A 17,947-nucleotide genomic window follows, 5' to 3' on the forward strand; every position below is an offset into this window, starting at 1 on the left:
ACTGAATACTGTTATGTATATATACACAAGTTTTTATTAATTAAATAAACATTCAATATAGTTCAACTACAGTTCAAGGCAAAAGCCCCAAAACCCTTTGTCAATGAACTAACCTGTACACGGCTGATGCAGGTCCCTGCTTACTGGAGGCGGGAAACACATGGTGCAGATAGTCGCTCAATAACTTCTCATTGACAATACCTGAGGAAAATACACATAATTAACACATCTACATATTCTTGTTTAACTTATTTACAGGGGGGGTCACCAGCTGTAAAAGGGAAATACCTGTGACTTTGGGTTTGTCTGTGTCGGATGCCAGGCGATAGTTGCGTCGGGACAGGGCAGTGCCACCCTTTGAGCTCATTCTGCCTCTAGACAGATCACTGATCTGACAAACAAACACAGACCAATTACTGCATACAAAAACAAACCTCATTTCATATTATTTCATATATTTATTTACTACAGTACAGCAGAAGTACCATGGTACAGTGACTTATCAGATAAGGTGCTACATGCTTACACATGCTTATGCTACATGATATTTACATGACCATGTCCAAATCAAAACATCGTAGTAAAAAAAAAATATGTATGGTAGGCCTTCATTTTTGTTAGATGATTGTTTATATTTTAGCAGAATCAGTGTTCCTGTTTATATTCTTGTATAGTAATAACAACACAGATACAATGCAGAACAATGCAGTGTAAACTAGAAATTATTTTGGCAGCAGGCTTAAACTACATTTAAACACCCAAAATATCCTGCAGGTTCAATGTTTACATGCTGTTGTTTTAGCAAACACACACAAACATTGCACAATATTAACACACACTCTCTCTCCTTAGCCACTATTTTGCTAACATAACGGCTTTATGGCATGAACAACATCGTGTATATGTTTATAACCAATAGAAATATGATTTAAGGACTGTCGGGGGTCTAACATGCCCAACATATGTGCAATAAAAACAATATTTAATGTGTTTCAGCCTCCGTGTCGAACACATATGACAGCCAGAGCTGCTATGGTAATACGTAAAATATGATATACACAAATAAAGCGACATTACCGCTTATGGTTTCTTTAATTTCTCCTGCAGTACTCACTGACTTGGTGTGTTGTGTTTATTTATGATCAGTAGATTTTGTTATTAGACTCTCCGCTTTAAATGTGTCTACAGTCGCTGCCTTTAACCATAGAAATACAATAAGCAGAGTGATGGCACTCAGAAGGAGCCTGTGATAAAGTGGGCGGGGCTTGTGGCCCAAACTTTGTCTCTCATTGGTCAGATACGAAGGTTTCAAATAATAGTTTTTCTTATTTGATCTTTTCTCGTTATATTTTCAATTCAGTGTCTATTGATGTTTCAACATGTCATTATTTATATGTAAATTATTTTCCGGGCTGCGGTTATAAGTAGTTTGAAGACACGTGCTTTTTGTAACGTTACTCAGTGCTGTTCTGGATGGACCAATCAGAGACGTTTATAAATGTTTACATCATCATTTACCGATTGCGTTGGTGGATTTGTATTTAGCCGTCAAGTGTCGCTCTTTGAAATCAACAGATTAAAACTGTACAATTTAGTATACAAAATCCTCCTATAACACAAAATAAATCCAGAGATTTGAATATGATTAAATGTGGGATTGGGCATTGTGAGCCATGTAGAGCCCCCTGCAGGAATTAAACTGAGTGACTTTTGGTAAGCGATTATTAGCACGTAAATGTGCCGCCCAATTACTTTAACACATACGATTCACTGCTATAGAGCGCGTTTTAGGACAAAATACATAGACATGAATGAAAGCGAATCATCAAATCCATAAAAAGACCACTGGGCGGCAAATGTTGTTGACTAATAACTTTTTCCCCCCGTTTTATTCCTGCAGGGGACGCTTGAGCGCAAAAAAAAAAAAAGAAAAAAAAAGTATTTGTCTTATCTGGAAACATTTGTGTTCTTAAAAAAAACGTCGGGTTAAATCTACCATTCATCTGTATCTGACATAGGCTACACATGAAAAAAAATTCCGCTCTGCCACTGATTAAATAGGAAATCGCTTCCCAATAATCACAAAGGACTGTGATTGATCCATCGTGAGCGGCGCTGAGAAAAGTAACAGATGTCACGTGACTATATCATCAGCCTCGCGCAGCGTTTTGATCCATTTACACCTCAGGAATTACATTTTAAGAGAATTATGACTTTAAGGAGTAGCGTATCTGACAAGGTAGCGACAATATACAAGCCGCCCACTTTTTATATAAAAGTGTTTTAACTGTAATAAAGGTGCAGTCACATTATGGAAATGTAAATGTCTATTATCAATAGAGTAGTGATGTAGTCACTTTCAAACCAAGCAGCTTTCTGTTGGTAAACCCGACAACTTCATGTGGGCAACTTGCGAAACCTGTACTGGGAAATGTATCGCCCACGTGCAAAACATTCAATTGAATATGGTTTTACGCTCTGTCAAAATCGCGGGGGCCCATCGAAAGCCAGGGGCCCCTAAAATCCCTCTAGCTATGACACTTTTACCCGAAACAAGGCTGTGACATCTTTTCAATAATCCAAAAAAGCTATTATATTTAAGGTTTAGATTTGTTTAGATTACAATTAGATAAATATAAGATCCACAGACGTAGAAGTATAAGTATGTATGTAAATATGTTTTAAACTTGTTGGATAATATTGCGTTTAACACAATTATGCACGATCAGTTAGGAAAATACTTTAATTTACATATATAACAAAGTAATTATCAGCAAAAATTCTCATATGAACTATTCAACATAAAACTGAACTTGTACCAAACTGAGAATATAAAACTGAGTGATGTTATAACTGGGTTAAAACCAAGCAACAGCAAATCCTCTCAGTTTTTGCCAGCCGTGAGGAAGGATCTTCTCCTGCTCACTTCCTCCTCTCCGAATTTCGACCGAAGCTGCTCAAGTTCATAAGAATCAGCCAATAGGAGGACCTCGTCATCCAGATGAGTCCAGAGCGGCCCGTGAATATCCTGCTCGTACCCGTCGATCAGATACACCCGAGCACGTGCAAGGTCACCACTGGCTTTCAGCAGCGCCTTGGTCACCTCAACCAGGTCTTTCTTACTCTCTCTCATCAAGGTCTTGACCTGTTCCCTGACGTCCACCAGGAGCCTGGAGAGAGTCTCCTCTGGCGTTCCTCTGGCCTGGCTGTGGTTGGGTTCCCGTGACTCGGAGTCGAACATGAATGCGTGTGCGTTGAACGCTGTGGAACTGGGTTCTGGACGCTCTTCTTCCTCAGGTGCTGCTGAATCCTGTCGGGCTTCCTCTTGGTGCTCAGCTTGGCTTTCTGGTTCCCTGGCAAATGTTGCAGGCGACGCTGAACTTTCTTGTGCGTCTGAGGGCTCGATGATCGGGACTTCACATGGGTCTTCGTCTTCTTCACTTTCATCCATCTGCGCAAATACATTCATTACAAGTCACTAAAGATTTGTGTAAGCTGAAACGCTGGAAAACTATCATTTTACAAATGTATTATGGACAAGTAAAAAACTAACTCCATAATAAAGTAATGGAAACCTCTTTTAAAAATCTAGTTTAAAACGTGTAAAGATCTAAGAAATTGTTGAAATCAATTGGTTTTATATGGTTTTTAAACACTTTCATACTATTTTCAAGAAAAGATTCAGTGTCATGTCATGTGGTGCATACATCAAGATTAAAAAAAAATATATATATATATATCTTATACTTCAAATATGTGTGAGTTTACAGATCTTAACCATTATTTTCAAAAGAGTTTTAAAAATATAATTCTTTACAAAACGCAGGAATTATTTTATAAATATATTGAGGGATCAATTACTTTTTGAGGAGAGGGAGGTTTTACCACATGACATTTTACAGCTTGAACTAACTTTAACTAATAAAAAGCTCAAATTCTCCGATATTGTTAGAAACGTATTGACAAATATATTCACAAGGGGTCTGCAGGTGTCCTCTCTATATAACATAATTACCTCTTTTATTACTTTTTCCCTGCATGTTGGGTGCACCACATGACTTTGTTGGTCACATTACATTACTGATATATATATTTTTTTATATTTCTGATATTGTAAAAAATAAATAAATAAATGTATTCATTATATAAATGCTTTTTTTATATATATATATACAATATATGTGTGTAAATACACATACACATATATTATATAAACACAAACTTTTCTGCTGGAATCGATTTGACAGCACTAAGTAGTCTCCAAAAGTGATTTCTGGTCTGGGAACTTTTGACATTTTCAAAATCTATTCCAATATTATTAAGATTAATAATAATTATTAGAGATTTTGTAAGCACATTGCGTAGTCGCTTGGAGTCAGTTGTTTTATTTATGATAACGCAATGAAACATAAATTCTGCGGATATAATTTTTGCCCAAGCTGTCATACAAAGAAATTGTGTATGCAAAAACAAAACAGAACCAACAAAATAATAATAACTGATTATGCTGTAGTCAATGTATGCTTTTTCCTGAGCTTTTTTTATTTTTTATGCATTTTTTTTTTTTTTTTTTTAAGTAAAACCTGTAGCTTGTCGTTTTTGCCAAATAATTTTGTCAGATAAATACCATAACCAAGTTTAGTGTTCTGTTCTTCCCTCATATTTAAAACTCATATTTAACTCCTATTTTCCTCATATTTTTATGATTCAATCATAAACATGTATGATCATTAAAAACAAAAATCCCCTCCGTACATCACTTTTGCCCAATACTGTATATAAGATATTATGATAAAATCCTATGTCAAAGTACCTAAATTCATTCATTATAGGCGAATCCAATTTTAATATAATTTTTAAATAATATATCTGCACACTGAAGGAGCTTCATGTCACTGATCCACCAGCTTGATCTAGTCAGGGTTTATATTGTTCAATCTTACCACATCCGAGTCCTCAAATTCTCTTGCAGCTTTTGCAAGAATCCCAAGTTTCTTAGAATCAGCTCTGGAGGTTTTGCAGGTTGTTTGTTTTGTTTTGTTGAGAGATGGACGTTCACTTGATCCTAAAGTAGAGTAAAATGAAGAAGGTTAATGGACAAAGCTTGTTGTGGAACAATACGGCAAATAAATAAAACCATGTAATGAACATGCTACCATCTGGAATGTCTTCTTGTCCATCACGATCTTCTTCCAATCTAGGACTTCTGGACATTTCCGGCCCTGGAGTTTGAATGATCATGCTACCATCTAGAATGTCTTCTTGTCCATCACGATCTTCGTCTAATCTAGGACTTCTGGACAGTTCCGGCCCTGGAGTTTCTTGTCCTTGGACTGGGACACGGGACTCGTCCTGACAGTCATGTGGAGACTCGCTGGCCGCCTCTGGAGGAGAACTGGCTCTCTCAGGAGAAGGAGGAGGGATGGTCCTAATAGTTGGACACTCGGGGGAGATTTGCGTTTCAGATGAATCCGACCCGGCGACGGACTTTTGAGGTGACTTCCGTAAGGTATCAGCATCAGCCTCGGGTTCTGAGGTCTGAGTCCCTTTCTTCTTCGATAAGGGGCTTTGAGTAAAAATAAGAGCTTTTCTTTTAGAGGGACTTCTCTTCGGGCTTTTCACCGTGAGCTTATGCTGAAGGTGCTTTAGAAACCGATCCTTCATGGACTGCCAGGTGTGGTCGGTCACACGCCGCTTCTCCATTTCTTTCCAAACCAGGTTGCCTTTGGCTTCATGCTGTCGCTTTTCCATGAACTTCACAATAGCGGCGTCGTCTTCAAGTGAGTAACCCAGCCGTCCAGTGCCCTGGTGACGGGAAGCCATCCTCGTCTGGACAGACGGTCCCACGCTGATCACATAATCGTCCCGATCCAACTGCTGGTTCTGCTCTGCACAATCTCGGATGAATTTCGTAGAGATGTACGTTTGTCCAGTGCTCACCATCGCACTGGTCACGTCACCCGGATCGACCAGCAAAATGGCTCCGGGCTCTTGATTCCGACACAAAATGCCTCCTCCGTTAGATATCAGAGGGTAAAGCTGCGTTTTAGTTGGACCGGGTCTCACATAGAAGCGCATTGAATGTCCACTGGATTCCAGGAATAAGACGGGAGATATTTCAGAGACCTTCTCCTCTCCTGGCTTTGACATTGTGAAGATTACCTGAGGATTAAATGTGAAATTTAATTGTTTTCACATTAAAATGGTTTAAGTAAAACATTTTTTTTTAAATGGTTTTAAATAATAAAACAATAGATATATTATTTCAAATTAGGGGTATAGTATTGTACAAATTTCTGGTTGACATATTACGGTGGATCATGTACAATGTCAATGTGATGAACTATACAAAAAAATAAAATTAGTTCTGACAAAAGACCTAGAAGCATTCGTCTGCAAATGCAACTTGGTTTTATATGTTTATACACACACACACACACACACACACACACGCAAACAGTTTTATATTTTATGCATTACAGAATTCAATCTTTGACTCGTTGTCTTGACTGTCTGGCATCAACGCTGTTTTAAAAGCGCATATATTTTGAATTAAGTAAAACGTAATATTCATAACAATTACTTAGTGTAATCATAGTTTATTTACACTCACAGATCTCCTACCATGAGTAATACTTGAAATACTTGCACGTCGCAGGCTTTCCCTGCTATTCTGCTTTGCAGCAAAGAGCATCAATACAGAAAGACTATTATGAACCCACTACCTGTCGAGAGACCAAAACATTGATGTGAAAGAAAATATAAACTACCTGTGTTTCGCAGTGTTGCAGGAGTGAGTCCAGACAAACACTGAGCTTGAGAGACATGTGAAAAACATATTTCACAATAAGAGTCACGGCTCTATCGCCCGCGATGAGAGAGTCCTGCACGAGAGCGCGCGCTGGGACTTTAATTATGGAAAAAGACGGATAAGGAAATGTTCAATGGGTCTCAACGCGGGAAAACAATAAAAGTGAAAGTAAAGGTGCTAAAAGTAAAACGATTTTTTTATCAAGCGAAATGTATAAATCCTAACAAAGATATATATGATATAATGTTGTTGTTGTTGTTGTTGTTGTTGTTGTTGTTGTTAGTTCCCAGCTAACACATTAGGTTCCCAGAACGTTCTGGGAATGTTCCCAAAACATGTATTTGTAACGTTAGTTTTATATATAATTGGTGCTTGAATACCTATGTACATGTGATATTTTCATTTTTTATTTTTAATCAATATAATAAATTTGCACAGATTTCAAACAAACTTTGTTCGTAGAATTTTGAGGAAAATTATTAATCAATTTTAAGGCTGTAACATAACAAAATGTGGAAAAAGTGAAGCGCTGTGAATACTTTCCGGATGCACTGTAGCATTTACTCAGTACATTCATCTGACTGTTAAAAACATCTGTAAAAAAAAAAAAAAAAAAAAAAAATTATAATAAAAAACTCATGTGAAACATGAAAGGGACAAACACACAGAGACACACACATCTTATTGTCTATGAGGATTTATTACACACATTTGTTCATATATTATTTCAGTGATAGAAGTTCAGCTGTAATAATAATGTGAAGAGAAAATAAGAGACTCTACAACATCTCACTGTTGCTGATTTGTCAAGCAGCTCAAAGTATTATGGGTAAAATCTCTCTACTGTCTATTCTGAGGCATCAACACAGTTTCAGTGATGATCCAGAACAAACATAAAACCCAGGATAGAGTGGCTGAGTGAATGTGGTCTGACTCTGGACTGTGTGGATGAGGCTCATTGTGTCAGAGACGCTGTAGAAGGAGAGAGTTCCTGCACTGTGATCCACATACACTCCTATTCTTCTCTGATCCACACACACTCCTAGTCTACAGCTGAGCGACACTGCAGGAAGAAGAGTCTGTATGCTATTGAGTCTGAATGAGTAACTGGAGGGAGAGCAGTCCAAACTCCAGGACTGATCATTAGATCCAAACACACACTCATAACCCGATCCCTTCCTGCTGATGCTCTTATATGACACTGATATACACACACCACTATTCCCACTCCACTCAATCTCCCAGTAACAGCGTCCACTCACACTCTCTCTACACAACACCTGAGGATTATATCCATCAAATCTGTCGGGATGATCAGGATACGGCTGCTCTGTGATAGTGTTAGTAATCACTCTGTTCCTCTCAGACAGACTGAGGCGTTTATTCACTGTGTTCAGATCCAGAGTGAGCCGACGAGAATCTGATGAAGAGAAAACACATCAGAATCAGGAATTATGAATCTGTCTGATCTTTTAATGTATCTGAACTCTACATAACTTAATATTCAGTGTATCAGCAGTGTCTCAGTACAGCTGACCAGATAATCTTTTAAATTATCAATTATTAAACTCATAAATCATAATTTATTTCACCTTCAACAGGAAGAACATGAACACACTCAGTGAGTTTTTCTGCTCGTTTTCTTAGTCACTTACATTGCAGTAAGTGATTCCTGGTTTTGGGATTAATGTTGGTGAATGTGACTGTGGAAATAAACAGACATGAACAGTGTGAAGAGAAATGAAAAGATAAAATTCATCCATCTCTACACATTTCTAATGTGATGTTCTTCATGATATTAGACGATGTTGGACTCATTTCTGAGAGCAAATGAATCTCCAGGGGCCTCGTTTATAAAAACACATCCTAAATTCCATGGATTTCTTCCTACTTCAATATATATAAATATGCTTGTCCATGATGATGAGTGCCAAACCTCTGAACCATCCAGGGATTTTTGTGGCCGCTCTGTTTACAACACACGATTACTCTTCAAGACATTCAACTCTCTCCTCTGTCCACCTCCACCACCACCCGCCTCCTCCTTAACTGCTGACGATTTTGCGCACTTCTTCACCAACAAAACAACAGCTATCAGCAGTCAGTTCTCAGCTCCACACACACAGGAACCCAGACCGACCCCTTCCACAGCCAATGTCCATCTGTCCTCCTTTTCTCTGCTATCCGAGGAAGAAGTATCTACACTTCGCCTCTCCAGTCACCCTACCACCTGCCCGCTTGACCCCATCCCCTCACACCTTCTACAAGCCATCTCTCCCACACTTCTACCATCACTCACACACATCATCAACTCATCCCTCCATACTGGCACCTTCCCTACAGCATTCAAGCAGGCTCGGGTTACTCCACTGCTCAAAAAACCAACGCTAAACACATCATTTGTAGAGAATTACAGACCTATCTCTCTCCTACCATTCATTGCGAAGACACTTGAAAGAGCTGTCTTCAACCAACTAACATCCTTCTTGTCTCTAAACAACCAGCTGGATGTCAACCAATCTGGCTTCAAGAAAGGACATTCAACTGAGACTGCATTACTGTCAGTCACAGAAGCCCTACGGATCGCAAAAGCTGCTTCCAAATCTTCAGTCCTCATTCTCCTGGATCTGTCTGCTGCCTCCGACACGGTGAATCATCAGATCCTTATGTCCACCCTCTCATCACTGGGCATCACAGGAACTTCACTCCACTGGTTTGAGTCCTATCTCACAGGTAGGTCCTTCAAGGTCGCATGGAGAGGTGAGGTATCCAGAGCACATCAGCTGACCACAGGTGTTCCCCAGGGTTCAGTTCTTGGTCCCCTCCTCTTCTCCATCTACACCACATCACTGGGACACATCATACAGGCACACGGTTTTTCCTACCACTGCTATACTGATGACACGCAGCTCTTCCTCTCCTTTCAACCAGATGATCCCACAGTAGCTGCACGGGTCTCAAGCTGTCTGGCGGACATCTCCACATGGATGAAGGAACATCACCTGCAGCTCAACCTGGCAAAGACTGAGCTTCTCGTCCTCCCTGCCAATCCATCTCTACAGCACGACTTCACCATCCAGCTAGAGTCATCATTAATCACCCCATCAAGATCGGTCAGATATCTTGGAGTAACGTTTGATGACCAGCTGACCTTCACAGATCACATTTCAAAGACAGCTCGATCATGCAGGTTTGCACTGCACAACATCAGGAAGATCAGGCCTTTCCTAACTGAGCATGCAACACAACTTATCGTCCAGGCCCTGGTCATCTCTAGGCTCGACTACTGCAATGCTCTTCTGGCTGGACTTCCAGCATGTGCAACCAAACCCCTACAGATGATCCAGAATGCTGCAGCTCGTCTTGTCTTCAACGAGCCCAAGAGGGCCCACGTCACTCCTCTGTTCATCTCTCTGCACTGGCTACCTCTCGCTGCTCGCATCAAGTTCAAGGCACTGACGCTTGCTTACAGAACTATCACAGGCTCAGCTCCCTCCTACTTTCACTCACTCCTACGAGTCTACATCCCTACCAGACACCTACGATCGGTCAACGAGCGACGTCTCGTGGTTCCATCACAGAAAGCCACAAAATCACTTTCCAGAACATTCTCATTCACAGTTCCATGCTGGTGGAACGCTCTCCCCACCCTCATCCGGAATGCAGAATCCCTGACAACATTCAAAAGACAGCTGAAAACCAATCTCTTCCGTGAGCACTTAACCTTATAGAAAAAAAAAAAAAAAAAAAAAAAAAAATGCTACTCTGAATAATACCTGAACTTTGTATTTTGAGCACTTCTTGCGTTGTTGTTGCTTTTGCCTCTTTATGATGACTCGCTGAATTTAGTCCTAATTTGTAAGTCGCTTTGGATAAAGGCGTCTGCTAAATGACTAAATGTAAATGTAAAATGTAGGTGAAGTTGATGCACTTATTCACTATGGACTTGAATTTTAGCTGAACTGTGATGCATTTACGAACATTACGAAGAATGATTGTCCATATGGATGTTTTATAAATTATAGTAACATTCCTTAAATTGTTGGACATTCACATTTCGGATCATTCTACGCACGTGTTAATAGACGAGGCCCAGGACTTTACCTCTGTCAGAGATCTTCTTGAGATCCTCTTTGCAGAAATCCTCCAGTTTGACTTTCAGCTGATGGACAGATTCTCTCACGCCTTCAAAAGAAGAGAAAGAACTGAAGGGAACGTCATTTACATCTGTAGATTCAGGAGGTGCTGAGAGAGACTGGAAACTCTACAGAAAACAGAAATCAAAACTCATCAGCTCCACACTTCACTCAATAACCTGCACTACTATCAGATCTGTGCAGCTCTTGTTGACTTGATTTATCTTCAGTATTTCAGCTCAATCCAGCAGTTTCACACAATCAGAGACTTTCTTATAATATTTATTATGTGGCATTAATGATACAAATTCTAGTGTATGCCAGTACATTTTAGCACACTTTTAAAATGTACTTATTATGGAAATAATATACTTAAAAAAGTTATACTCAAGTGCACATTGAATAATGTTTTCGTACACTTAATTGAATGTTATTTGCAATTATATGAATGTATTATCATTTAATTTTACATTAAATGCAAGTAGCTGAATTTTAGAGTGTTTTTCAGTCACTTAAGTAGGATTTAATTCATCTTTCATCTTTGAAATATGGTTAAAGTTAGTCTACTATGATCCTGTTATTCTAGATCTCTGTTACCTGGAGGAAATGGATGTGATGCTGTGTGTGTGAAATCTGCTCCAGCTCAGCGTCTTTCCTCCTCAGATCATTGATCTCCTGCTCCAGTCGCTTTAGTCGTTCTTCAGCTCGACTCACTGCAGACTTTTCCTGATCTCTGATCCACTGCGTCGCCTCAAAACGGCTTCTCTCAATGGAGCGAATGAGCTCAGTATAGATCCTCTCACTGTCCTCCACTGCTGTCTGTGCAGAGCGCTGTTACACACATCACAATCACACAGTGAGTTCAGTAGGACTGAAGGAGGAGAGTCCTAACTGAGACGTCTCAAACTTCTCTTCTTCTCCAGACTCACCTTATGAGACGCCACAGCCTCTCTCAGCTGCTGAAGATCTTTCTCTCTCTGCTGGATTCTCTGACGGAGCTTTATCTGAGTCACCTTCAGCTGAGTCTAAAGGACAAACCAATAACAGGAAATGTCACATAAAACGAAAGATTATGAACAAATATGAAGCCAAAGGATCAGAATTATTTTATTTAGTTTTACTCGTAAGTGGCCTTTATTGTAATTAATATTATATTATCTGCAAGTCCCATTTTTTTAAGATTTGAGATTTGAAGAACACTACAAGTGCACATTCAGTACAACTAAGCTGACTTATTTATTTTTTTAATCGCTGAAGTATAGATTACTTTTTGTCTCCTTAGAACTGTCAACGTTTAGACTAAAATAGATGAGACGTTCTTCAAAATATCTTCTTAAAATGAGCGCAAGAGAGCCAAATATGCGGAGCTAGTGGAGTAGTGCAGGAGCGGTGGCTGGAAAGCACGCAGTGAGCCAGTGGAGGTCAGATGCAGGGGCTTTGCTGGACAGTCGTTGCTCCGAACACTCAAAATCCTTGGAGTTAAAGGACAACTGTGCAGGCGAGCCATAAAGAACATCTCTGAGGCTGCCGAAAAAGCCTCGTGATGGCGGTGGATCCAGAGGGGAGATCCATGGAGTAGCACGCCACTTGGACACAGGCCGGGGACTGATCACCCCCAGCAGAGTCGCCCGGGCGAAGGTGTCTGTTGATTAAAGACCCGAAACACCTGTGGTCAAAGTAGCACCGGAAGGTGTATGTTAGAACTTTTACTTCTGGCTCAGCCAGTGACTTCTGGGAAAGACCGGATGACGCCCATGGCAACGGCTGGAGTGACAGCTGACAGCGCGGAAAGACGGCACCTGGGGCAGTGAGGGTTAGCAGCCCGAACTGCAGCTCCTGTGAAGGAGCACCCAAGCAAGCTACGAAAAACCCTTCTGAAAAATACCCCCAGGGATTCCCGAGAGGGGGCACTGCAAAAAATGCTTTTCTTACTTAGTATTTTTGTGTTGTTTCCAGTCCAAAAATCTAAAAATTCTTAAATCAAGAAGCATTTACTAGAGAAGTAAAACTACATAAGAAATTATAGTTTGTTTTCAGATAAACAGAAAGTATATTAAGTTATTTTTGCTTAAAACAAGCTAAATTATCTGCCAGTGCAGTAAGAAAAATAATCTTGTTTTAAGATTATGTTTTTATTAAGTTTTTTTGAATTAAGTTTTTTTTTCTTACTGCACTGGCAGATAATTTAGCTTGTTTTAAGCAAAAATTACTTAAGTTACTTACTGTTTATCTGAAAACAAAAAATAATTTCTTATGTAGTTTTACTTCTCTAGTAAATGCTTCTTGATTTAAGAATTTTTTGATTTTTGGACTGGAAACAACACAAAAATACTAAGTAAGAACAGCATTTTTTGCAGTGGGGGAGAATTAGAATCCCAACCGGACAGACTTTCAGGCCTCGACCCAAGCAAACGGACAACCGACAATGAGCACAGTGTGTATCTGCGGCAAGGTTTGCAAAAACCCGACAGGTCTGAAGATCCATCAGACAAAGATGGCCTGCCTTAAGGGTGGGCGAATGCAGCAACACACACGGGCAGTAGCCAGTACCTCAGTTTCTGGAGTGCCGGTTGCAGAACCTGGTCAGACGGAGGAGGAGCCAGGCCCGCAGCCACACCACAGTGCCTGGAACCTCCAAGCAGCACCAGACTCTTCTCAAAGCAAAAAGCCAGAACAGCGCCGGGTGAAGTGGCCTGCCGCCAACAAGAAGGATTGGCACCAGTTCGATGAGGACCTCGATAAGATCCTGGAGACAACATGCAAGGGGAATGTTGAACAGAAACTCCATACCATGTACACCCTCACAATGGGCATAGGCGCAGAGCGGTTTGGCGTCACAGAAAAACTGGCTGAGTCTCTTACTTTAAAGGGATACTTCACCTCTGGAAAGATGAATGTGTATTTAAAATAGGTCATTTATGTAGAAGAAATGTGAAATTATTTTTGAATTTGGAGCTTTCTAGACTGAGAAAAGCCAGAAAATGTATTTTTGGCTTATGTGGATGAAAGACAACAACTCCCAGAATGCACTTGCTTCGCTGCCCTAGGAGGCCACTCCCAAGCCGCGCCTACCAGTTAGAGAGCGCAGTTGAAAACAACAAGGCTACTAGTGAGACTCTGACGCATATGAATCACTCATCCGTCCATAAGGCTAGCTACCACCGGAGCTTGAAATTCATTTCACACAAAATGTCTAACGTTAGTTAGTTGGCGAACTCATTAATGAATTACTCCTCATTTGTATTTCTTTCGAAGTGGTGAATTATTGCATGGTTACGTTACCGGGATGTTCAGTCAGATGCGGTGCGAAACTAGGATGGTTCACAACACAAACGTCCGTGTCCTCGTGTGATTCAGAGATTTCGTCCAGGAGAAATTGGCATCGTTTAAATGCTTTGCAGCAGACGGACTCTATCTCTGTGTTCGTAGCGGTTCGTAGTTGCATAGTGAGATCACCGGCGCCACCAGTCCGCCCCCAGCTCGAGCCAGTCTGGGCTTCTCGTCCGCGACAGGCAGGTCTTCTGCCTCGGCTGCTCTTCGCTATGCGGCTTGTAAAGGTAGCCACAAACACCTGATTCGAGCATCAGACTTCCGAAATCCTCTTCTTCTACATCATATTGAGTAACGTTACCCTCCGCTATTGTCATATCTTCACAGCTTGCTCCACAGTGCCTGTTAGCTTAGCTTCCAAACAAGATGGAGGATATTGCTTTTAGTTTCAGAAAGTGAAGTCCCACCCACTGATCTGTAATAGGCCTGTAGCGTGAGCGGGTCCCGCCCCCTGGAATAATGAGGAGCTAGTGTTTGTAGTCTCTACACTTTTCAATGAAATGTGACTTCCTGCTTATTATGACGCAAAATGATGATTTTTACGTCATAATAAGCAGGAAGTAAAACACTTAAATCCTTATTTCTCCCATCTCAGGGAAAAATTAATGAAAAATCCACGTTTATTATAATATATGACTGGGTTTCTAACAATACAAAGCTTAATGCAAATGGGTGAAGTGTCCCTTTAACTTACTTGCTTCCCTAAACTGACCTGCTGCGCAGCAGTAATAACAGACAGACATCAGCAAATGTCCTTTAAATGCTTTGATCACAGCCAGGAGATCTTCCCAAGCAGTTCTCAGGGAATCTCTCCCAAGAAGCAAGGCCGGAGGATCTCAGACAAATTCCATTGAGAATCCCACCGTAAAACACGGATACAACAGTTTTTATAGAATCCAGAAAACAAATAAGACTAACATGTCACCTTCAATATGATAGGTTCAATTGGTTCAAAAGCCCCAACCACAAGCAAACTCTGTTTTAATGATGACTTCATTTGTTAATCACAAGATCCTAACAGACTGTCTAGTTTAATTTCCCAAACTATGTTATTTATACACACACACACGCACACACTCAAAGTTTTCCATTGGTTTCGTACAGTACATCCTGTTCAAATGTTAGATGTTAAATAAGGTTAGATGTTAGAAACATGGTTAGTTTAATACACAGTTTAAAATTTCTACGACAAAGCCAAAGTGTCAGCATTATTTCATTTACTTTTACTCATACATGTAAGTGGCCTTTATTGTAATTAATATTATATTATCTGCAAGTCCCATTTTTTAAAGATTTGAGATTTGAAGAACACTACAAGTGCACATTCAGTACAATTAAGCTGACTTAAGTTGTTTAGATTCTTTTTGTCTCCTTTTGAGGTTAAAACTGTGAATGTGTGACTAAAATAGATGAGACGTTCTTCAAAATATCATATTTTACACTCCACAGAAGAAAGTCAAATCGTTTTAGATAGGTAATACGGTGAGTAAATGAAGACAGAATTTTAACTTTTGCTCAAACAATCTTTTTAAGTTCATACCTGTTTCTCAGTCCTCTGTGCTACAGCTGATACAGTTTTGTGTTTTTTATGTTCATACTCCTTGCACAGCACACAAATGTATTGTTGATCAGTAATACAGAACATTTCTAGCTCTTTATCATGTTTACGGCAGATCATGTCCTGCAGTCGTCCAGTGGCATCAATCACTTTGTGTGGCTTACGTGAGTGATATTCCTCATGAGGGTCAAAATGAGTTTGACAGTAAGATTCCTGACACTCCAGACAGGACTTGACGGCTTTGTATTTTCTTCCAGTACAGACGTCACACTCCACGTCTCCGGCTCCAGCGTAACAGTCAGCAGGAATTTTAGTCTTCTTCAGTTTCTCCACCAGTTCAGCCAGAATGGTGTTTTTGCCTAAAGTAGGTCTTGGACTGAAGGTCTGTCTGCACTGAGGGCAGCTGTAGACTCTCTTCTCATCCTCCTGATCCCAGTGACCTGTAATACAGATCTTACAGTAACTATGTCCACAGTGGATGGTCACTGGATCCTTCAGGAGATCCAGACACACTGGACACATGAACTCATCCAGAGAAAATCTGGCCTCTGCCATTTTATTGCATGAATGCAGAGAGACACAAACACACAAAGCTCAACAATACTTCAGTTTCTGTTTCCCTGAACTGGGTTGAAATAGTGTCCTGCCTCTATGTTTGAGTGACGTGTGTAAAACAGGTGTGTCTATAAAGCAGCTTCCTCATTCCTGCTCAAATAAATGTATGCTCTGTGTATGCTCTGTGTATCAAATAAATGTATGCTCTGTGTATGCTCTGTGTATCAAATAAATGTATGCTCTGTGTATGCTCTGTGTATCAAACAAATGTATGCTCGGCTCTGTGATCAGTAGTAAATGCTGCTCCATCTCTGAAAGCATTGCAAGTTTCAGTCACATATAACGTTAATTTGAAAAAGCAACATGCCTCAAACATCTGTCCAAACTTGTAATGTGAAGCGTTCATAAACCTGGTGTCTAACAAAAGACATGTAATAACATGTTTTTACTACAAACTTACTTGAAATAACTATGATACATCAGCTCATAAAAGAATGTTATGATAGAATGAGACTGACAGTATATTATTTTATAGAATTCTAAACAGTGACAAAGGCTGTCGATTAACATTGCTTTATAAATAGGCCTATACTATTACTTCGGTCTGATCTTCTGTGTTTTTTGTGTGTGTTTTTTTGGTCTTTTGTCTCCATGTCTGCGTGCCTTGTTGTCTTTTGAGCACATGGGTTTTGTTTTAACAGCTCACCATGTACTCTGCTATCATTGTGGTGTTTCCCCTCCCACTCGTTATCCTTAATTATCCAACAATCTCCTCCCAGTAATTTCTTCGCCCAAGGGTCGTCTGTATTCCTTATCTGGTCCTGAGAGAGAGGCCATGGACAAGTATATTCAGGAATCCTTAAATGCCGGCCTCATCGTCCCTCTTCCTCGCCCGCTGGGGCTGGGTTCTTCGTCGTTAAGAAGGATGGCTCCCTGCGACCCTGCATTGACTACCGGGGTCTAAATGACATCACCATGAGAAACAGGTATCCTCCGCCTCTGATGTCATCAGCTTTTGAGTTGCTACAGGGAGCCAGGGTCTCTACCAAGCTAGACCTCCGTAATGCCTGCCATTTGATCTGGATACGTGAGGGGGATGAGTGGAAGACAGCCTTCAACACCCCAACGATCAAAGCCGATCCCGCTAAGGTAAGGCTGAATGGTTGGCCCCTGACTCTCCAGAAGGCGCTGCAGTGGCTTCTGGGGTTCGCTAACTTCTATAGGCGATTCATCCGGAACTTTAGCCTAGTTGCTGCACACTTAACAGCACTCACCTCTCCTAATGTACCTTTCAGGTGGAATTATTAGGCTCAGGAGGCCTTTGACCGCCTTAAGTCCCGTTTCATCTCTGTTCCTGTTCTTTGTCTTCCAGAATCTGAACGGCAATTCATTGTTGAGGTGGATGCCTCCGATGTCAGGGGAGGAACGGTCCTGTCCCAGCGGTTCCCCAGAGATGGGAAGGTGCACCCTTGTGCCTTCTCTCATCGTCTGAGACCCGCTGAGAGAAATTATGACATAAGTAACAGGGAGATGCTGGCAGTCAGGCTGGCTGCCCTT

The 17,947-nt window shown here is 40.6% G+C and overlaps 3 protein-coding genes across 7 annotated transcripts in view; all 3 read right to left on the reverse strand.

The window, feature by feature from the left end:
* The window catches only part of rnf123 (ring finger protein 123), a 151,162-nt gene extending 149,930 nt beyond the window's left edge, over positions 1–1,232 (reverse strand). The window contains exons 1-3 of one of the 3 annotated variants that reach the window (XM_082137792.1): positions 1,078–1,232; positions 289–391; positions 114–201 (exon numbers count right to left, since the gene is read on the reverse strand). In XM_082137792.1, coding sequence (XP_081993918.1) covers positions 114–201; positions 289–367 — 167 coding nt within the window. In that variant the 5' untranslated portion in view covers positions 368–391; positions 1,078–1,232. The remainder of the gene's footprint in view (positions 1–113; positions 202–288; positions 392–1,077) is intronic. The other 2 variants (XM_082137794.1, XM_082137793.1) reach the window with 2 other exon arrangements.
* Positions 1,233–2,729: 1,497 nt separating this feature from the next.
* Positions 2,730–6,837, reverse strand: terf2ip (telomeric repeat binding factor 2, interacting protein). 3 transcript variants are annotated; one of them, XM_082137856.1, is made up of 4 exons: positions 6,771–6,837; positions 5,157–6,162; positions 4,944–5,065; positions 2,730–3,451 (listed from the first exon to the last, which is right to left on the reverse strand). In XM_082137856.1, the coding sequence occupies exons 1-4, from the start codon at positions 6,825–6,827 to the stop codon at positions 2,885–2,887; spliced, it is 1,752 nt and encodes a 583-aa protein (XP_081993982.1). In that variant the 5' UTR covers positions 6,828–6,837; the 3' UTR covers positions 2,730–2,884. The 3 variants fall into 3 exon arrangements, with proteins under 3 accessions (XP_081993982.1, XP_081993984.1, XP_081993983.1); XM_082137858.1 differs by having other exon boundaries at positions 6,726–6,778; XM_082137857.1 differs by lacking the exon at positions 6,771–6,837 and adding an exon at positions 6,625–6,729.
* A 655-nt stretch (positions 6,838–7,492) lies between these two features.
* LOC309475180 (tripartite motif-containing protein 16-like) lies at positions 7,493–16,513 on the reverse strand. The gene is made up of 6 exons (XM_082137861.1): positions 15,818–16,513; positions 11,877–11,972; positions 11,545–11,778; positions 10,916–11,075; positions 8,467–8,514; positions 7,493–8,231 (listed from the first exon to the last, which is right to left on the reverse strand). The coding sequence occupies exons 1-6, from the start codon at positions 16,388–16,390 to the stop codon at positions 7,672–7,674; spliced, it is 1,671 nt and encodes a 556-aa protein (XP_081993987.1). The 5' UTR covers positions 16,391–16,513; the 3' UTR covers positions 7,493–7,671.
* Positions 16,514–17,947: the final 1,434 nt, after the last annotated feature.

Source organism: Leuciscus leuciscus (assembly GCF_965113295.1).
Source record: "Leuciscus leuciscus genome assembly, chromosome: 15".
In the NCBI taxonomy this organism is placed as follows: domain Eukaryota; kingdom Metazoa; phylum Chordata; class Actinopteri; order Cypriniformes; family Leuciscidae; genus Leuciscus; species Leuciscus leuciscus.